Source organism: Dendronephthya gigantea, unplaced genomic scaffold, assembly GCF_004324835.1.
Source record: "Dendronephthya gigantea isolate DGI-Jeju-01 unplaced genomic scaffold, DenGig_1.0 000022F, whole genome shotgun sequence".
Classification (NCBI taxonomy): domain Eukaryota; kingdom Metazoa; phylum Cnidaria; class Anthozoa; order Malacalcyonacea; family Nephtheidae; genus Dendronephthya; species Dendronephthya gigantea.
Window position 1 is genome coordinate 1,063,135 of NW_021163032.1, and position 17,593 is coordinate 1,080,727.

Below are 17,593 nucleotides of genomic sequence, written 5' to 3' on the forward strand. Positions count from 1 at the left end.
TGCGATACGATTGCCTTGGATACGGACGCTATAACATCAAAATAGTAATTTAAATACGGTAGATTTTAGGCGAAATTTGAGAAGACAGGTGAACTTGTGATATAGACCGTGTTTAAAAGCATTCGTAGCTCCTTTATCCATGGATTATTTTCCGAATATTAAACCAAAACGCAAGGGTAAATCTTCACTCAAGTACCTCGGCGATTCAGATGTTATTCTTGATTCGGAAGGCAGTGAAATTCGAGGTGAGATGCACAGGTCTTTGCGTTCAACAATGAATGGCCATCGACGTCCTTTGAGCGCCGAGAGTTCCAACTGCAGTTCAGTGGATTTCAGACGTTCCGAGGTAGGTTTCTTATATACAAGACGATTAAAGAATGCAGAACACAAAGTCCAGCTTCCCAAGAGAATCTCCTAAAATCTTCTTCAGTTCAACAAAATCCAGCGTCATGTTTCAGCTATAAACGACCTCGGACGAACAACAAGCTAAAATCCACAGATATCGAAATTCGTTTCAAGATAAACTAGGCAATGTTTCCTGACATTTCTCTTATTTTTGATGATCCACCTTCAAACATTTTCAACAAAGAAACTGTATTTACTATCACTACCTCACTCGTGAACTGTTGCATATAAGAACTAAGTCGCAAGTCCGTCCCAAACGACCCGTGGGCAAACCAGTTGTTTAGTTTGTCTAATGTTGATCTGTAATTCTGTTTATGTTTTGTTTAGACTGATCTGAAGTTTCTCAAGGAACCTATCATACGGCCAGTAAGGTAGGAGTATACGTAGTGAGAGAATAGCTAAGTTGTTAGATGAGTAAAATATATAATTCTTCCATTCATTTATGTACAATAACGATATCATTATATTGATTACATATTAGGCAATGATTCGGTGAACTTTGAAGCTAAATTTATCACCATTCCATAAAATTTCTCAAAAGAAATTGTGAAGTTGAAATATTGAATTGTATAATGTATATTTCACAACGTAGACATTTTTTATCAGTAAGGCTACACTGCTCGTGCCCAGGCTTCGTCGTCTCGCGAAATAAGATTGGCGCGATAATATGATAATTCAAACGTTTCTTCATCATTTACCTTTTTGAGACAGTGTCACTTTAACTAATAGCTTTCTTCGTTCTTTCTGTAGAGAGGAAGCCGGTAGATTTCGAAATAGTACCGTAAGTAATTACACAAGTAAACAATATGTTTATTTGATTGGATTTGATTTGGAGGAAGTCGACCTTTGAGAGTTTTGAGTCTTCTGACACTCGTTCCGTATGTTCATTCAGGGTGAATTTCCACGCGGTAGCAAGACAGAGAAACTTCATAATTTTCTCAAAGATCTGGAGTCTCAGCCCGAAGAAGACAATGTTCAAATTTTGCGAGAAAAACTAAATCGTTTGCAGCAAGACAAAGAAGCGCTAACATTACAGGTAAAAGGGTCAACATAATGTTGCTCTGTCATAACGAGGGGCTTGCGCGCTGTCAAATACGATACCAAATACTGCAGGCATCTTAGGACTCCAGTTTCGCCCTAAAGGATGACACGTGTTCCTTGTAGATTATTAGTGGAAATTGGAGTTGTCTCAACTTTTCCAATCGTATTTTTCTAGTTAACTCACTACAGAGAAAAGGCAGAAATGGCATCGACTGATTTGGCGGGTGAGAAGATAAGAACGTCGACACTTCAAGACGAGGTTGGTAAAAAATGAATGCACTGCATTGAGTTTCTGGTTTCACAATTGCAGCATATTTGGTTGTTTTCTTGACTAGGGGAGAGTTTGTCAAATGAAAGTTTCAGAGAGAGAACAGAAAATAACTGATCTAAAGGTATTGAAATGTAAATCATGATTATTGAGAAAATCCCCTTTAACTTGTCAACAAATAAAAATGAGCAGGGTTTTAATAAAAAGACATTGCCAGTATACTTTACTTCGTTGCTCTCAATACCAATATATCAACGTCCAGTGATTGAGTAATTGTAGGCAAATCTGAACACTAGTAACTAAGTCCTATCGCGTCGTTTAATTCGTTTTCATTTTCCAGTGCGAGATTGAAACTCAAAAACAAAATGGCGCGAGGCAGACTGCGCTCATCCAGTCGTTACGTCATCGCCTTCAAGAAGCTGAAGAGGCGATCGACGCCAAAGAGAATGCCGCTTCACGAGGTGACGTCACCATTGCGTCATTGAAGAAGGAAATGCAAGCTCAGCAAGATCGACTGCAGCAAGCGGAAACATCATTGAAGCGAAGATTGAATGAAGAAGAGAACGCTGCCAAAAAGGCGCTCTCGTGGAAATCCAAGGTTAGAGAGATTAGGGATCTTTGGGGATGGGCGTGGTCAGCAGAACAAGTGGAATTGTATTCGTGGGGAAAATTTATTGAGGGGGTTACCTTGTGAAGGGGGAAGGGTGTGCACTTAGGAAGATAAGGAGGGGGTGTCAAATCTAGGGTCTCTGAAGAGTCTATGAAAAATATGTCTCGGGATGAATTGTGGTTTAATTTCTGGTCATTTTTCCTCACTCAAAAAGACATTTCCTATCAGACGTTTCAACGCCTAGCATACATTGAAAGTTGTTCACAGTAACAAAATTTCCACTGCATTTTCGTTTTTAGTATCAAGAACTGCGGGATCAACTTAGCGCGACGCTTCGTGTTGATCTATCAGAAAGTAACTCTGAGTCAATAGCTCTTCTTATGAAGAAGGTAAAATGGCTAATATTTGCTCTTGTTGTATGCAGGTATTGACGGTGAAGTCATCAAACTTTACGACTGAAATGACTACTTAATTTTTCCAGGTGAACGACTTAGTTCGAGACAGACAATCACTGAAGGAAAAGACGAAAAGTTTGTCCAATAATCTGCAAGAAAATGATATGGAATCTAAAGCGAGCAGGTAGTGAAAGTGTCCTTGTTTGAAGCTAGGCTGGGACGCAGCTCGATCTCTGCTGATTCCTTTGTTAGATCTAATAGTTTAAAGGAGTTTGCCCTGACGACTAAATTACGTTTTCAGAGAGACCATCATGCGCCTGGTCGCGGAGGTTGGTGACGAGAAAAAGCAGGCGGAGAAACATCAGCAGTTGATAGTAGATTTAACACGGGATAAAGACACCTTGGAGCAGAAAGTCCGGGAACTTGAAATTGATCTGGAGAACTCAAGGAATAAAATGAAGACAAGCCAAGAAGCCTGGGCTCTAACCCGGGACAATTTGCACGACAGAGAGGAAAGGTGAGTCAAAGCAGCCTCGTACCCAGGGCCTGGGACCGGTTGTATCAAGCCCGTTTAGCTTAAACGATGGTTAGTTCAAATTAAAAAGCAAGTCTATCGTTTTATTCAACAAGCAAACTAAATGTTTTTAGCCTTAATACAAAGATACTGTTTACAACTACATATTCAGTGCATAATATTCAAGTTGACTCATTCAAGAAAGATGTGAGAGTGTCATTTAATTTTAACTTATTTAATATCCACCGTTTAAGCTAAACGCGTTTGATACAACCGGCCATTGGTGAGTCGAGTGTGATTATGACTGAAACCAGCGCAACCTTATAAAAGTATAATTCAGAGATTTGGCTCTGAATTTTTCCCCGCTTTTTAACATACCTTGTAATCCTAATCACTCCCACTATTTAGATTGAATTCCCTGGAACAGTCGCTGGAAACTACGAAGTACTCTGAGCAGTCCGCACAGACTAAGGTACGCTTAGTGTCCCTGGACGATAACCGTCTAAGTCAGATATACCATAATCAATGTGCATGAGACCTTTAAAATTCCTTTCTTCGTTTAGCTCTCGAAATTTCTCGGCCACCTGTCGGAGATAATAAGATGCGAAGAATCGGAAGCTGACGTTTTACATCATGTGAAACGTTTGTCGAAAGGCTCTCGCGATGTGAACGCAGTAAGTTCTTTGTTGTCGTAGAAAGAAGTAACTTCAAGGATGGTTTTGATGTAATTATTTGTAATACTGTGCAATTGGTCAAGATTGAACTGCATACAGTGCCAAGAGACAAAACAAATACATTTCACACGGGTCCAAACCAATTTACACACACTCCTAAAATGGCAAGGACATTTCACTTCATTTACACTTCATATACACTTAATTTATCTTTTTTCAACCCTTCATCTTTTAGAAAGTAGAAAGCCTGCAGATTAAACTCCGCAATGCGATGGAGGAGTTGGAAGGACAGCAGAATATCTGCAGAACAACATTGAGAAGAGCTGTTGAGGCCGAGAGTCAAATCAAAGATATGAAGGAAAGAAGTTCAGGACTCGAAGGAGAGTTGTTTTCATCAGATGTTGAACGCGACCAGCTCAGAGAGGACAGAAGAAAGGTAAATGGATGAAGGTGAAAAAACCTCGGTGGAACGTGAAAAAAACCTGAAGCCTCTGGAGTTTTTCACGCTTAATCGACATTTTTCTTCGTATTGTTTCTAGTACATGATATTCTGCGAGAATTTGGCGCAAACGATGAAATTAGATGAGATTGCTCAGGATGCTGGCCTTGACGTGAATGGCGAAGCTTTACTGGCCAGAGCCAAACAGTTGGTGAAACTCGAGGTATGCGTTGGGACGATGTTATATTCAACTCAGTCAAGGTCCGCGAAATATTAGTCATAAGTCAAGCTGATTAAATAAAACAAACTTTAAAAATCCGTCTCTTTTTTCCAGAGTGAAGCTCTGAATGACCGAAGCAGTGCGATCTACAACCTGCAGCGAAAGCTAAAATGGTTCAAACAACAAGCGCAGAGCAAAGACTTGCAGCTTGGTTTGCTGCAGAAAAAGATATCCAGTTTGGAGGACACGGCCAGGGACAAAAGCCGCGTCGAAGTGGAACGTGACGAGTCTTCCGTCAAATTCAAGAAGCTTCAAAAGCAGTGCGATAAATATCGCGGGGAGTTATTGCATAATCAGCAACTCGTTACGGATCTCAAAGCACAACTCTTGGAAACGAGCGAACTAAAGGTACGAGGGACGCTCTAAAATAAAACATACTCTGATAAACAAAGACATCTTGCAAACTCATGCAACACAGACAATTAAAACGCATTCAATTCGTGATATTTCGACTCTATCTCAGAATATTGCGTCTTGTCTTTCTTAAAACTCTTTGAGTTTGCAAGATCATGTCTTTGTTTATCCAAGTTATGTTTAACTTTGTACTTTTCGAAATTGTCGGCTGGTCAGGATTTAGGGACTCTATTATACTAAAAATATCAGGGGATCACTTTTCAAATTGTTTAGAGCTGTGGGGTAATTAAAATATAGCAACGAACAGTTTTCTAACTCATTTTTTCTGCTATTTTAGCGAGAAAACATGGAACAAAGCCAGAAATTGGACGATCTTGAGCGCCTAGTAAGCAAGCTCGCAAAAAGCAAAGAAAGAACCACTAGGCAACTGCACGGAATGAAACGTGATCTTCACCACAACGAAACTGAGGCGAAGGAGGAGAAAGCAAAGACCAGCAGCAGTATGACACAACTCATGGTCGAACTGAACAGCATCAAGGAAACTTTGCAAGAGACACGGTCTAGAGAGAAACAGGTAGGAGGAGCAAGAGGTACTTCAGGGTACTATACAGGGTTCATACATTCAAATTGTGAGGATTCTTCAGCACTGATCTAAAAAAATCTTGATCACTTATCCTTTTGAGTTCAATGAGCTACTTTTGAAGTCAAAATATAAAACGAGCTAACATTTTCAAGTTTGATTTTACAAACCGAAATTGCTAAATTTGGTTCACACTTGCTGTGGACTCACTAACAAATGAACAGTCATGAATGCTCTATGAATAAGTGCTTATTTAAACATCCTGAGAATCGCACCTATTTTCACAGCAAAAATCGTCCGTATCTGAATGAGATTTATTTACTGAATCATAATCTCCGTTTTCATTCACCACAGCTTCTCGACTTCAGACAAGTGCTAGCGAAGTTATTGGGTCTGGATGTGAACAGCCTTGCAGTACCAGATTTTGAGATCATCTCTCGTCTGGAGCGTCTCGTGCAGGCACATCACGCACACACCGTCACGACGCACAGCCTGGAAACTAGTCTCCAGGACATGGACTCGCGCTACAGAGCTGGATACGAGGATGCCATGGCCATATTGAAAAATCCAAGAACTTAAACCATTTTGAATGTTAGAAACAAACTGGGAAGGTTTCCAAAGATAAAAATATAAAATATACGTATGTACTGTTAAAAATGCACGTTTTATCGCGTTTTACAAAGCAACAGACCATAAATGGTTATCAATTCTTGAGATAAATGCATGTTTACACATTAGGAATCTAGAAAATTAATTGAACTACATATTCGCAAATAAAGGAGGGGATCGGATTAAGTTTCCAACCTTACGTGCGGGCAGACCGCTGTTTGTTGTAAGATATTCATGGGAAACTAGGGATATATATGACATGAACAGTGATGAATAGCTACGTTTGTCTTCGTTTTGCCACAATCAAACGGTACAATTAGCTGTATACGATCGTCTTTTAAGGCGGTTTTCCACTAGCGATATATTTTTCGCGCGAAGCGACTTTATTCCTTTGTATTTGAGCAATTTGTTCCAGATGGTTGCAGTTGAGAGCTCTGGAACAAAAGTAAAATGTCGCTTCGCGCGAAAAATATCGCTAGTGGAAAACCGGTTTAAGAGAGTCCACGTTGCATGCTCATGCGCTAACAGCTGAGTTTGGAATCTGACATTTTTAAGCTCGGCACAAACCGGACGCGATGCGGCAACGCGACGGGAATTTTTAATTTCCAGAAGCATATAAATTAGGAAAACAATTAAGAAAGCAAAATCTATGGACGCCAGAGCAGCAAAATTTAAGTAATCTACTAAATCGCGTCCTGTCTTCGTGGGCCTTTGCGCGAGGGATTATACGAAAAACGAAACTCAAAGGATTTCTCTCAATTGAGTACATAATTGAGTTCGCGGATGACAATATACGTAGTTTTTAATTGACATTTCTGTATACGGATAATTGAAAATGATGTGTGCATGCAAAAGGGATATTATATAACCATACATCTCAGTAAATATAGCGATATTCACGAAACGATATATAGTCCACTGTTGTAGATAATTCTTAAATAAAAATTATTTATCAATATCAATGACACGTCTTCGTGGGGGAGTGAATGTTATTATCACAACATGCAAATGAAAATTGTTGAAAATTTAACTTATCTCACGAAAGAACGAAAGGGTTCTTCGGGCAAAACACAACAAAATGATTAATTAAACTATACCCGAAGGCACAATAAGGAATAACATGAAGTATCAGATCGATCGGGGGCAAGATAACATACATGTTATTATTTCCACGCGAAAGTTACATGGCAAAAACACATCATGTTAAATTTTAGTTGTTCCAATATTGACAGATAAACAGCAGAACACAATGTTATTCTGCCCACAATGTTCACGGTTGTTATCGAAATTACTCAATCATTGTCAAGCTCCGACAATATTGAACGAAATTGTTGACAGCGTATAGATGAAAAACATCTTCAGTTTTTCTTTCATGTGTTTATACAAAAATTTCAAAACCTTTGGCTCTGCCTGCCCTACCATATATATACGAATGATTAACCGCATATGACATATAGTTTGAGAGACAAAATGGATGCTCTAATGTTACATAATTATGAGAAATTATAACTTTTGCGTCGTTCCCATCACGAAAAAACAAAACTACGTTTTGTAGGCAGTCGATGTGAAGTCATTGTCTTGTATAGCAACGCTCGCCGGTTGCATAAAAACCGGCCGTTCAATCTATCATGCTTTCTTGCTATCCATGCCAAAAAAGCCGAATTTTGCTCGCTTTCAAACAAGCTTGAAAACACCTGCCAATGGGAACTGTGGGGGATGACTATACTACTAATTGAAACAAGCCCCGGCGAAGTAAACTATCAGGAATTTTAAAGCACAACAAAAAATACTCATAGAACACAGAACACAGAATAATGTATCCAAGTCACTGGTCAAAGTGAACTATTTTGAAAGTGATAATCACTGTCAGCATTTAAACAATCTCGTGTTGAAGAAATCACGCTCATAAAAGCAAACGTTTAAAGTCGGCATTAATCTCATCAGAAGTACATGATAAACAAACGGACTAAGAATTTGTAAATGCTCTTTCTTAATTTAATACAAAAGTCCTAGGTTTTTATACAATATATATGTATATATAACTATATATATATACATATATGACTTGTAGACTTAATGAACCGTAAAAACGTCCCTAGGTAGATGATTCAAAAGGTCTTCGAGTATTAATGTTTAACATTTGGAATCATGCTGACAAACACCCTTCTTGTGTACGAGCACAAAGCCTGCCGCCAACACATATATATATTGTTCTACTTGGGTGGATTTAGGACTATTAAACTGTTTTAAGAGCTTTTCAATAGCCACTTTTATAGATTAACGTGACAATGCCTAATTTACCTCCCCACAAGGATGAAAAACACTTTCTTCTACACACTGAAGTTGTTTAAAAAAACCCTTTCTATTAAAACACGGAGACGCGATGCGCTTATAAATGTCGCGCCGAAATCTTTGTCTTTTTATTCCATATATCAGTTTTTTCCATATCGCCGTTGCGGATACATGCACACGTTAGCAAAAGATCTCTGTTATCAAATTCGCTCATCTCTGCCAATCGTCCATCAAAATTCTGTTACATTTGTCGTTTCCCGATCGTGCCAAGAATCGTTTGGTTTCGACCGGGATTTTGGTAAAGAACGTTGATCGGGTGATCGTCCGCGAAGGCGACACAGCACACAGCACAGGATAAAAGCTGTAACAACGAACAATAGAACACCGACAAAAATAATGATTAGCGAAACGGAGCTGGAATCAGCCATGGGGAATAATTATGTCCCTTGCGTCGAGTTCCTTTATTTTGACGTTAAACAATTAATCGCGTGTATTCGTTTGTGAACGCAAAAATTCCCAGAGGAGTTCGATGACTTGTGCGCATATGTAAAAGTCGTTCCGAGCAGCAATCAGAAGCAAAACCAGCACACTTGAAGAACAGCCAACATATACTCAAGTGTACACCCGTAAGAGTTGCGATTCTCAGCATTAAAGATATATCTGAGAGATAAAGTAAGGCGCCCACATATATCGTTGCAGCTGCGCCCAGACTGCAATGATTGACAGCGCATTTATATTCCGTTCTGCGCTTTGCGGTTATGTACACTTGGTCGAGGCAGTCTAGGTTTAAGAGAGCCATAAAAATACGTGTCAATCGAATGCATAATAATCGCGTCAAAACGCGAACAACATGGGATTGATGGAAAGAGTTTTTACAGAACGAGATAACGAGAGATCGTCCTTGAAGCACGAATTTAGGAACGATGCATATACAGCTTGTGATTATGGGCTATAGATGTATTAAACTTGTTTGCGAAAAATCTGTCTCGCCAATCGTTCATCAGGCGACAGTTAGCCTGCATTTATTAGAGTTAAAAAAAGTGAATCTTTCAAGAACTAAAGAAGAACGAAGCGTATTGATGAGATTGCCCAAGTTTGCTCAAGCACACAAATGTCAATATTTTATTTCGATTGCAGAGTGTTGAAAATAACCCGACGCTCTGCACTCGAGAATTCCCGCCAGAAACGATCCAATAAACTTGTTGCGTCAAAAGGAACTTGTAAATTGTTAATTTGTGTAAATTGGTAAGAGTTTTCACCATCTTGGAAAACACTTTGGATGTAAAGTGGTCGAACGAAGGAAGCAGAAAAAAGAGTTTTTGAAACAGAAGGCGTGCGGCTAAATAGAAAAGTCTTCGAGATGGAACATGGCTGGTCTCTTCAACTATCAAAAGCCTCGCTACAGAAACACTCGATGATGACGCGTCCCACATTTAATTGAGATCTGCACCGATCACCGCTCCTGATCGGATCAGAGAAGGGTCTGAGAGACGTGCATGCCAATGTCACAATCTATCGACTTCACCTGCAATAACTCTTGCACAACAGGCGGTAGTATATTATATTTTGAATACACTCAAAGTGACAAAATGCCCCGTTGTGTACGAAATTAATGAAGTGATGTAATTGCATGAGGAGAGAAATTTGGCAATGCGTTTTATTAAAAATGAATTCATTCTCGGTATCTCAATCAATCTTTTAAGCACATGTCGCCATGTTTACGATGAGATTAGGCTCAGATATTGCATGGATAAATGGAAAATACTATAAACGTTAATTAGCTTTGGCATTTGCGGGTGATTGATAGGAATGAAGCGTATCTCTCGTGATATATCATATATGCATGTTTCTTTTTTATATCATTTAATGTAAATTCACGACCAGTAATATTATTTTTACCGTTATCAGGAAACTAATCTTGTGACAACTACAAGCTTATTTTCTAAGCTGTCAATAAATGCGACCTACAGGTCTAGGATAATTAAAATATTAACATTATATCATTATGTCTTTCGGCTAATAATGTACCGGCATAAGTCATGAATGACCTTTAATTCGCATGCAGTTTCAATTTCGAGCAGTACAAATTATTGCACCCGCGAAACACTATACATCCATCGTTATATCCACAACTAACCACACCTACCTCCTGATCTTAACTTGCCTGCAATATTATCGTCAATTTTTCCAAAAACGTCCTTCCTGGCGTGTTTTCATAGTTTAGAGTATTGTAATTTCGTGAAATCGATGACCACTTGGGCTCGTTTTCCAGGATTCGAGGATAAGCTCCACCGTATTGGGGCGATTTTACCTTGATTTTTACCTTCGATGGAGGTGAAATCTCGATGAGGACTTCCCTAAAGAAGTGGAAGAGTTTTAAGGTCGTTCAGTCGGATCCAATTCACATCTGACGTATGGAATGTAGTTTGTTATTGATAAAGCAGTACTGCTTTGGCTTTAGTTGATTTGCTGACTATATACTTTGCAAGTCAACGGACTATAAGAACATCCGTCAGAAGTGAATTGGTTTGTTGGATCCTGTGAACAGGCTTTTTCATCGACAAAAAAGTGTTTTGATAGTAGCGCGCTACTTCTTGTAACAACGAGAATTATCTTCGCTTTACAACATTCAAAAACACCGTGTAACTTCTTGAAACATGGTTTTATGTTGGATTTCTTCCGTAGGAAATGAAATAATGAAATGCATATGTAGTGCACGAAATACCTTTCTTTTTCCGGACAAGTAAGTAGCAATCCCACGAGATGTTCCTCACGTGCTGTGGTGCTTCGTGTTCCGAGAAATGTATTGAATCTTACATTCCAACCAAGACGCAGTGCTGCCTTCTTCACCACCTCAAGCATAAATAGTTGCACCTGGAAACAAGATATAGGAACATACCATCAATAAACCAATGTCGCTGGTCAATGAACTGACGAACCAACCAACCAACCAAGTAAGTAACTAACCAAATAACCAGGTAACCATCTAAGCAACCATATAACAAGGTAACCAACCAATCAACTAAACTAAGCTAACCAACCAACCAACCAACCAACCAACCAACAAACTATAACTAACAAACCAACCAACTAAGCTAACCAACAAGCCACTGCAACCAACCAACTAACTAACAAACCAACCAATTACTCAGTAACCGACTGCTAAGTGCTAACCAACCAAATCAACCAGCCAACTGATTAACCAACCAATCAACTAACAAGACAAATGACTGACCTGATTTCTCAACATGAGCTTCAGTTCGTGGACATCGGCAGAGAATGTGACACCAACGCCATCATGTTGAGTAATATGAACTGTTTCAACATCAACCTTCACAGCCAAACACGTTCTAGAAAATAACAGCAAAGAAACCTCACTGACAATCCTCTTTTACGGCATTGAAATTTACATTTTCTCACATTACCTTTCAACTCTGTTCTCGAGTCCGATGTATATTGAAGCGAACGACGAGCTCTCTGTTGAGAGACTACTCCAGTGACACGAGATCAGTGGATCATGTATCTCGTCTGAAAGTTCTTGAATAGCGCTGGCGATTCTACGAAAAAATGGAATTTAACTAGTTAATATGAACAATTCTAAGTTTAAACAGTGTATGAAAAATGATTCACAATAGGTACCTTGTGGTAAGAATATGATGTTTGGCGATTTTAATCAATTTATCCAGTAATCTTTGGCTACAATGAAAATACTACAATTAACAACAACTCTCAGATCCATTCACATCTGTTATAAAGGGTTAATGCTGGATTTTCATACGCTTTGATTCCCTTTTCCCTCTCCTACTAGATTAAGACAGAAGTTATATCTTAATTTTACCTAATATTGTATTGAGTTACTTCATTTAAGACCATACAAGACGGTCCCGCGACACGGTATTTTCTGTTGTCTCTCATCGCAAACCCTGACGTCACAGGCCGTGGGGTCTCGTGACCGCAACTGGAGCGATGTTGTTGCCTCAGCAGAATGTGAAGCGCAACGTCGAGGACTTCCAGACTGCCTCTGGGTTTATCGACAGCCATTTCACCCTAGGTAATGTAAAATATTTCCTTTGAAGCAATCCAGACAAAAAACAAGACTCATTTTAGCACAGAATGTTCACCTCCTCAAAATCATCAGTTCTGTGTACATGCGTGATGGACATCGTTGTCTTTGGAAATATCTGGAAAAAAATGCCCGTTGGTAAATGTATCAATAAATTTCAGACGGCTTCGAAATCGAAGAACATCGAAGAAAATTAAGGCCAACCGCACTCTAGTTTTTACCTCTGTTTCAATAACATTGTTCACTACACGTGCGAATAGTCCCTTGCTGTGGTAAGATTCGTGAGCCAGCTGTAAGTGTAACACACGCAACTTGTTGAGAATATTTGCGGATATACTTCATGATACATACAGTAAACCGAATTTCCCACCTGGGCATAGAGTTCCTTGCAAAACAAGTTGTTCTGGGCGATGCATAATTCTTTGTGCCAAGGTGCGACTCCTTCGGTGTACGAGGGGGAGTTGATGTGGTTTCCCGAAGTGCTGGGGGAGTCTATATTAAAAAAATTATCACCGCCCGCGGCCCGTCGTCATTACAAACAAAATATGGGCTGATTTTGTGTATGATTCCATGGCTCCACCGTAGAAAAATGGTTCACAAGCGAAATACTGATTTGACAATATTTCATGCTGTTAAAATTCAAAAAGGAGATATGCAAATATTTCACTAGCGAACCATTTCTCTGCAAGTGGAAACCAAGCCTAAGCTAAAAAAAACCCTTGTCTAGCTCGATCTCTAGTGTGGTCAAACAAATGTTTCAGCTTGTCCGGTTATAGCCTGTGCCCCAGTCCATACACGGAAAATGTATGTTTGTGCCCCAGACTGAACCATGAGCTGTAATAGATATGGTAGAATGCAAGAATGCAACCTACCTCTGTACACAATGCGCACTTGCACTTCGCTTACACCAAGTAAATCACTAGAAATATTCACATCGAGATTGTTCGTCCCCTCTTCCGTATTTGTCTCCTTCTTAACCTCAAATGCGCCAGCATGCCAAAACTTTGATCCAGCTAGGAAAGAAATACCTCATAGGTTTTACACTACATCGCTTTTACAGCTTGAACGAACACGTATAAGAAAGAGCCAAAAAAATTCCTATATTAGGAGTAGTGACCTTAGCCACCTTACGATTTAGGCCTAGTTCATACGTCGCATTTTGGTCGCGTCAAATGCAATTCAAACAATAGATAATGAGATGATAAACCTCATTAAGCTCTATTATCATCTCATTATCTATTGTTTAAATTGCATTCAACGCGACCGAAATGCGACGTATGAACTGGGCCTTAGAACGCAAAAATGTCAAAGACACACCCAGATTATACGCCCATTTTTACTGCTTGATCACAGGAATACCATTCTTGCAATGTTTTCACAAATTTTCCTCACCTGACTTGTAAGACAGATCGCCAAGGATCAAGTTCCCAGATCTCTTCAATCTCCACTTTTGTCGCAATTTCATCAACTCCATATGAAAGTCCCGCTGGTTCGAGTTGCTTTGCTGTTTGTTTTGCTGCTCGTTTTGTTGTTCGTTTTGCTGTTTGTTTCGCTGTTCGTTTAAACCAGCGGCCATGTCTTTCATACCTAGCAGGAGAATCTTGCTTGCATCAGCAAAATTCTACAGCAGAGAAATGGATGGATTTTTGCTGGATATGATCAAGAATAAGTCCAGTTTTTTTTTTCTTGCGGTCCGAATTCATATTTTAGCGTTTCCTGCAATCTGATTGGCTACGCGAGCGGTCCGTATGAGGTCGTACGGACCACGCGAGATTTAAAAGCACAGAGCCAACGCTAAAATATGAATTCGGACCGCAAGAAAAAACAACTATTACTTACCAGTATAGTCAGTAATTCGGCTTCCAATCTGGTAAATAACATATATATATATATATATATATATATATATATATATATATATATATATATATATATATTCGACCATCACTAATTTTTTTATCACCAAGGTTGATACTGGTATTTTGGTGATGTCTGTTTTGATAGTATAGAAGTTTTGTCTTACCTTTCTTTTGCTAAGCAGGCGTACCGCAGGTTTTGGTGGAGCTTCACCCTGTGAGACAGCATCAAGTGAGATATATTTCTTGTCCCGAGCGACGCTCAATACATCCAGCAACACACTGAGGTTTGTCAGGGTGTTTCTGGAATGAAAAAATATGCAATGAACAATGTAATGATCTAACCAAAGCTGGTGGCCATAGGAAAATGGGTGTGGTTTTAAAATGTTTATAAGAGGCGTGAGAGATAGGTGTGATCTGAAATAAGGGTCGTCAAAAAAAAAACTGGTTCAGAAAAACTGGAAAGGATGGCCAGAATATAAAATTATACATGAAGTAACCACAAGATAGCAATGGTTATAAAAATCAATCTATTGATGGGTGTGACCATGATTGGAAATAGATTTGATCATAGAATGGTTCATAGATGGTTCAGAGATGGTTAAGGATGGTACAAGATGGTGGAGGTGTAAAAGTATGGGTGTGGTCACAAGACGAGGACAGGGTCCATAGACTCCATACAAAGACACATAGAATGCTTGAGAGAACAACAAAAAAATGTTACATTCTCTCTCCACCTCAGTTTATTCCTGACAGAATCCCAAGGCCAAAGTGATGGTTGAAACAATGGTTTATCAGATTCATCTTGAGTTAACTCTTCATCTTCATCTTGGGTCTTGCCAAAGTCAATCTTGTGAGCAAGCTGAGCTAGCTTCTCTGTCATGGATAACTGCCTGTGATAAGGGAATAAATGTGTTGATTAATGGTGAGAAACAATGAGAAATTGACCATACAACCGGCCCCAGAAGTGCTACAATTCAATACCACAGCAACCCACAACTGGACAACATATTAATAAACGAATGTTTTAGACAAGAAAGACAGCCAACTGGTTAAATGTAACTATTCCAGAAGCTTGAAATATAAAAAATACAACTTTAAACTTACGGCACATATGTTTCTTGCCCATCTCGTGAGATTTCTTGTACTCTACTTTCTAGTAACTGCTCAACCGCTATTGGCATTGAGGACGCCATATTGCCAATTGCCCGACACTGCCTGAGTCATATTTCAGGTGGTCTCAAAACTTAGCGCCCTTTGCGGGTAATAAAGCTCTCGTTCCAGGCCATCAAAGAAGAATTTAGTCAATTTTACCAGAATACCATTCCAAACTTGCGGATTTCTGGTGTTAATCTGGATGGTAGTTGTTTTTTGGTGCAATCTAAACCACTGGCAGAACGTGTTTGATGCTTAACTCAAATTTGAGGGCTTAAACAAAGATATCTATCTTGGAAACCGGTCCAATATATCAATGTTTTCATATTAATAATGGACGCGTTTGTTCTGCTATACAGAGCATTTCGAGAAGAAGGGAGATTGATAAAATTAAGAAAACAGTGTCCTCGGTATTGTGTGGAAGGTCTACAACCAGATGGCAGCTGGTGTCGATATCTTTTGAAAATTTCTTTACCTCAAGAATGAAAACATACTTTAATAGATTGCAAACTAAAAGACTTGGCTAATATTGACTGCAGGCGTTGCTGAATGATGAACGATTTTATCGTTCCTATGAAAAAACTATAGTTTGTCAGTAAATAAAGATCCTTGTAATTAGGCAAGAATATTTTTAGATAAAAATACCATTAACTCGTACAATAGGCAAGATTGTGATATTGGAAACTGTATCTCAAAATAATCTATTCAATACCTTACTTGTATTAAAATTCGCGCAGTACTAGAATTCGCGCAGCGCTGAGTGCGCGATTTTTAGTACTGCGCGAAATATAATCCGCGCGAAAAGGTAATTATGGTGTAATATGAGACACTCATTGTCAATAATGCAAATCGGTTCATTTATTAACGCATAAACACATTTCACTTATGTTTTAAGTTGTCCTGGTAACATTAAAAGTCAAAAATATCTTCATCTTCATCCTGGACAATTTCAGTCGGGATATTGTCAGGTTCCACGTAGTATTCCTTCATGAATGCCTGCATTTTGCTGTAGATCCTCTGACTTGCATGGTTTTTCAAGACTGTAACGGTAATGGGAATCTCCAAGCCTCCCTGTGGTAATGGAGATCGACGGAATTTAATGTCACACACATTTGCTTCTATATTGCCCCCATATTCAATGAAGAACTTGCAAAATCGGGAGATCTCTCGAGGCAAATGTCCAACCAGTGATAATGGTTCAATCTTGCCTCTGATTTTGGTGAAAAGACCAATAGCATATGGGTCGAATAGGTTCCTTGATTCTGGCTTTACTGTTAACTGCTGGTTGATCCTTGGAGCCCAAATTTTTCTGTATTCATGAAAACCTCGTGATGCGCAAGCCAGGGAAAACGATGTCTCCTTGGTGCTGTGTTTCACTGAATCAGAGTCGTCTGTTTCTGAATCGTAGGTTTCTTGAAGTGAGTCGAGTGCATAAGTGCAGTTAGATGCATACTTTTCTTTCCCATCGCACGCTTCACATAAAGCAACACTCGAACCACTTTTCCATCCAGGATAGTCTTCAGATGCAGGGATTGAACACTGGATTCCTCGGTTACAAACAAATGATTTGCACTTTAAACATGTGTATTTGTGAACTCATTGCAGCCTACACAAATGCCCTCCATTTTTCCAACACAACAGAACAGTCAATGAGCAGTCGCATTTGCTTTAGGTGTTACATGTCATTTGATGTGTTATTATTATTTTACTGAATGATTTTACTTCCTTATTAGTAACTAATTGGCTAAAATGTCAAACATTTCCGTTCAAGTATTGGTAACAGAGAATAGCTTGTGCGGGAAATCAACGCACATGGCTCTGTTAAAATATTTCAAAAAAGTTTCCCAGGACGATATTTCTGTTGCATCATCGAACAGCAAACTAAATGCTGCCGAAGAAACTGCAGTAAGAGAGCAAATATCTGTTGACGCTCCAGAGCCAAAGAAAAAGAGGGTCAAATATGGGGCATATGATGCTTTTCAACGAGCAGAAATTGCAAAATGGGGAATTGCGCACGGAATAAGGCCGGCAGCAAGAAAGTATTCTGTACCAGAGTCT

At 39.2% G+C, this 17,593-nt stretch overlaps 2 protein-coding genes across 2 annotated transcripts; one reads left to right on the top strand and one right to left on the bottom strand.

The window, feature by feature from the left end:
* Positions 1–6,586, top strand: LOC114522094 (coiled-coil domain-containing protein 170-like). Its single transcript, XM_028542722.1, has 17 exons — positions 1–346; positions 733–776; positions 1,156–1,186; positions 1,298–1,441; positions 1,622–1,705; positions 1,782–1,838; positions 2,055–2,312; positions 2,624–2,713; positions 2,806–2,903; positions 3,021–3,236; positions 3,642–3,705; positions 3,797–3,907; positions 4,143–4,343; positions 4,447–4,569; positions 4,681–4,974; positions 5,318–5,554; positions 5,915–6,586. Exons 1-17 carry the CDS (start codon positions 140–142, stop codon positions 6,137–6,139), a joined length of 2,484 nt encoding a protein of 827 aa, XP_028398523.1. The 5' UTR covers positions 1–139; the 3' UTR covers positions 6,140–6,586.
* Positions 6,587–10,344: 3,758 nt separating this feature from the next.
* Positions 10,345–15,866, bottom strand: LOC114522097 (mediator of RNA polymerase II transcription subunit 17-like). Its single transcript, XM_028542727.1, has 14 exons — positions 15,488–15,866; positions 15,118–15,273; positions 14,548–14,683; positions 13,917–14,145; positions 13,397–13,537; positions 12,895–13,016; positions 12,746–12,814; positions 12,583–12,642; positions 12,300–12,508; positions 12,101–12,157; positions 11,887–12,018; positions 11,697–11,811; positions 11,187–11,335; positions 10,345–10,818 (listed from the first exon to the last, which is right to left on the bottom strand). Exons 1-14 carry the CDS (start codon positions 15,574–15,576, stop codon positions 10,617–10,619), a joined length of 1,866 nt encoding a protein of 621 aa, XP_028398528.1. The 5' UTR covers positions 15,577–15,866; the 3' UTR covers positions 10,345–10,616.
* Positions 15,867–17,593: the final 1,727 nt, after the last annotated feature.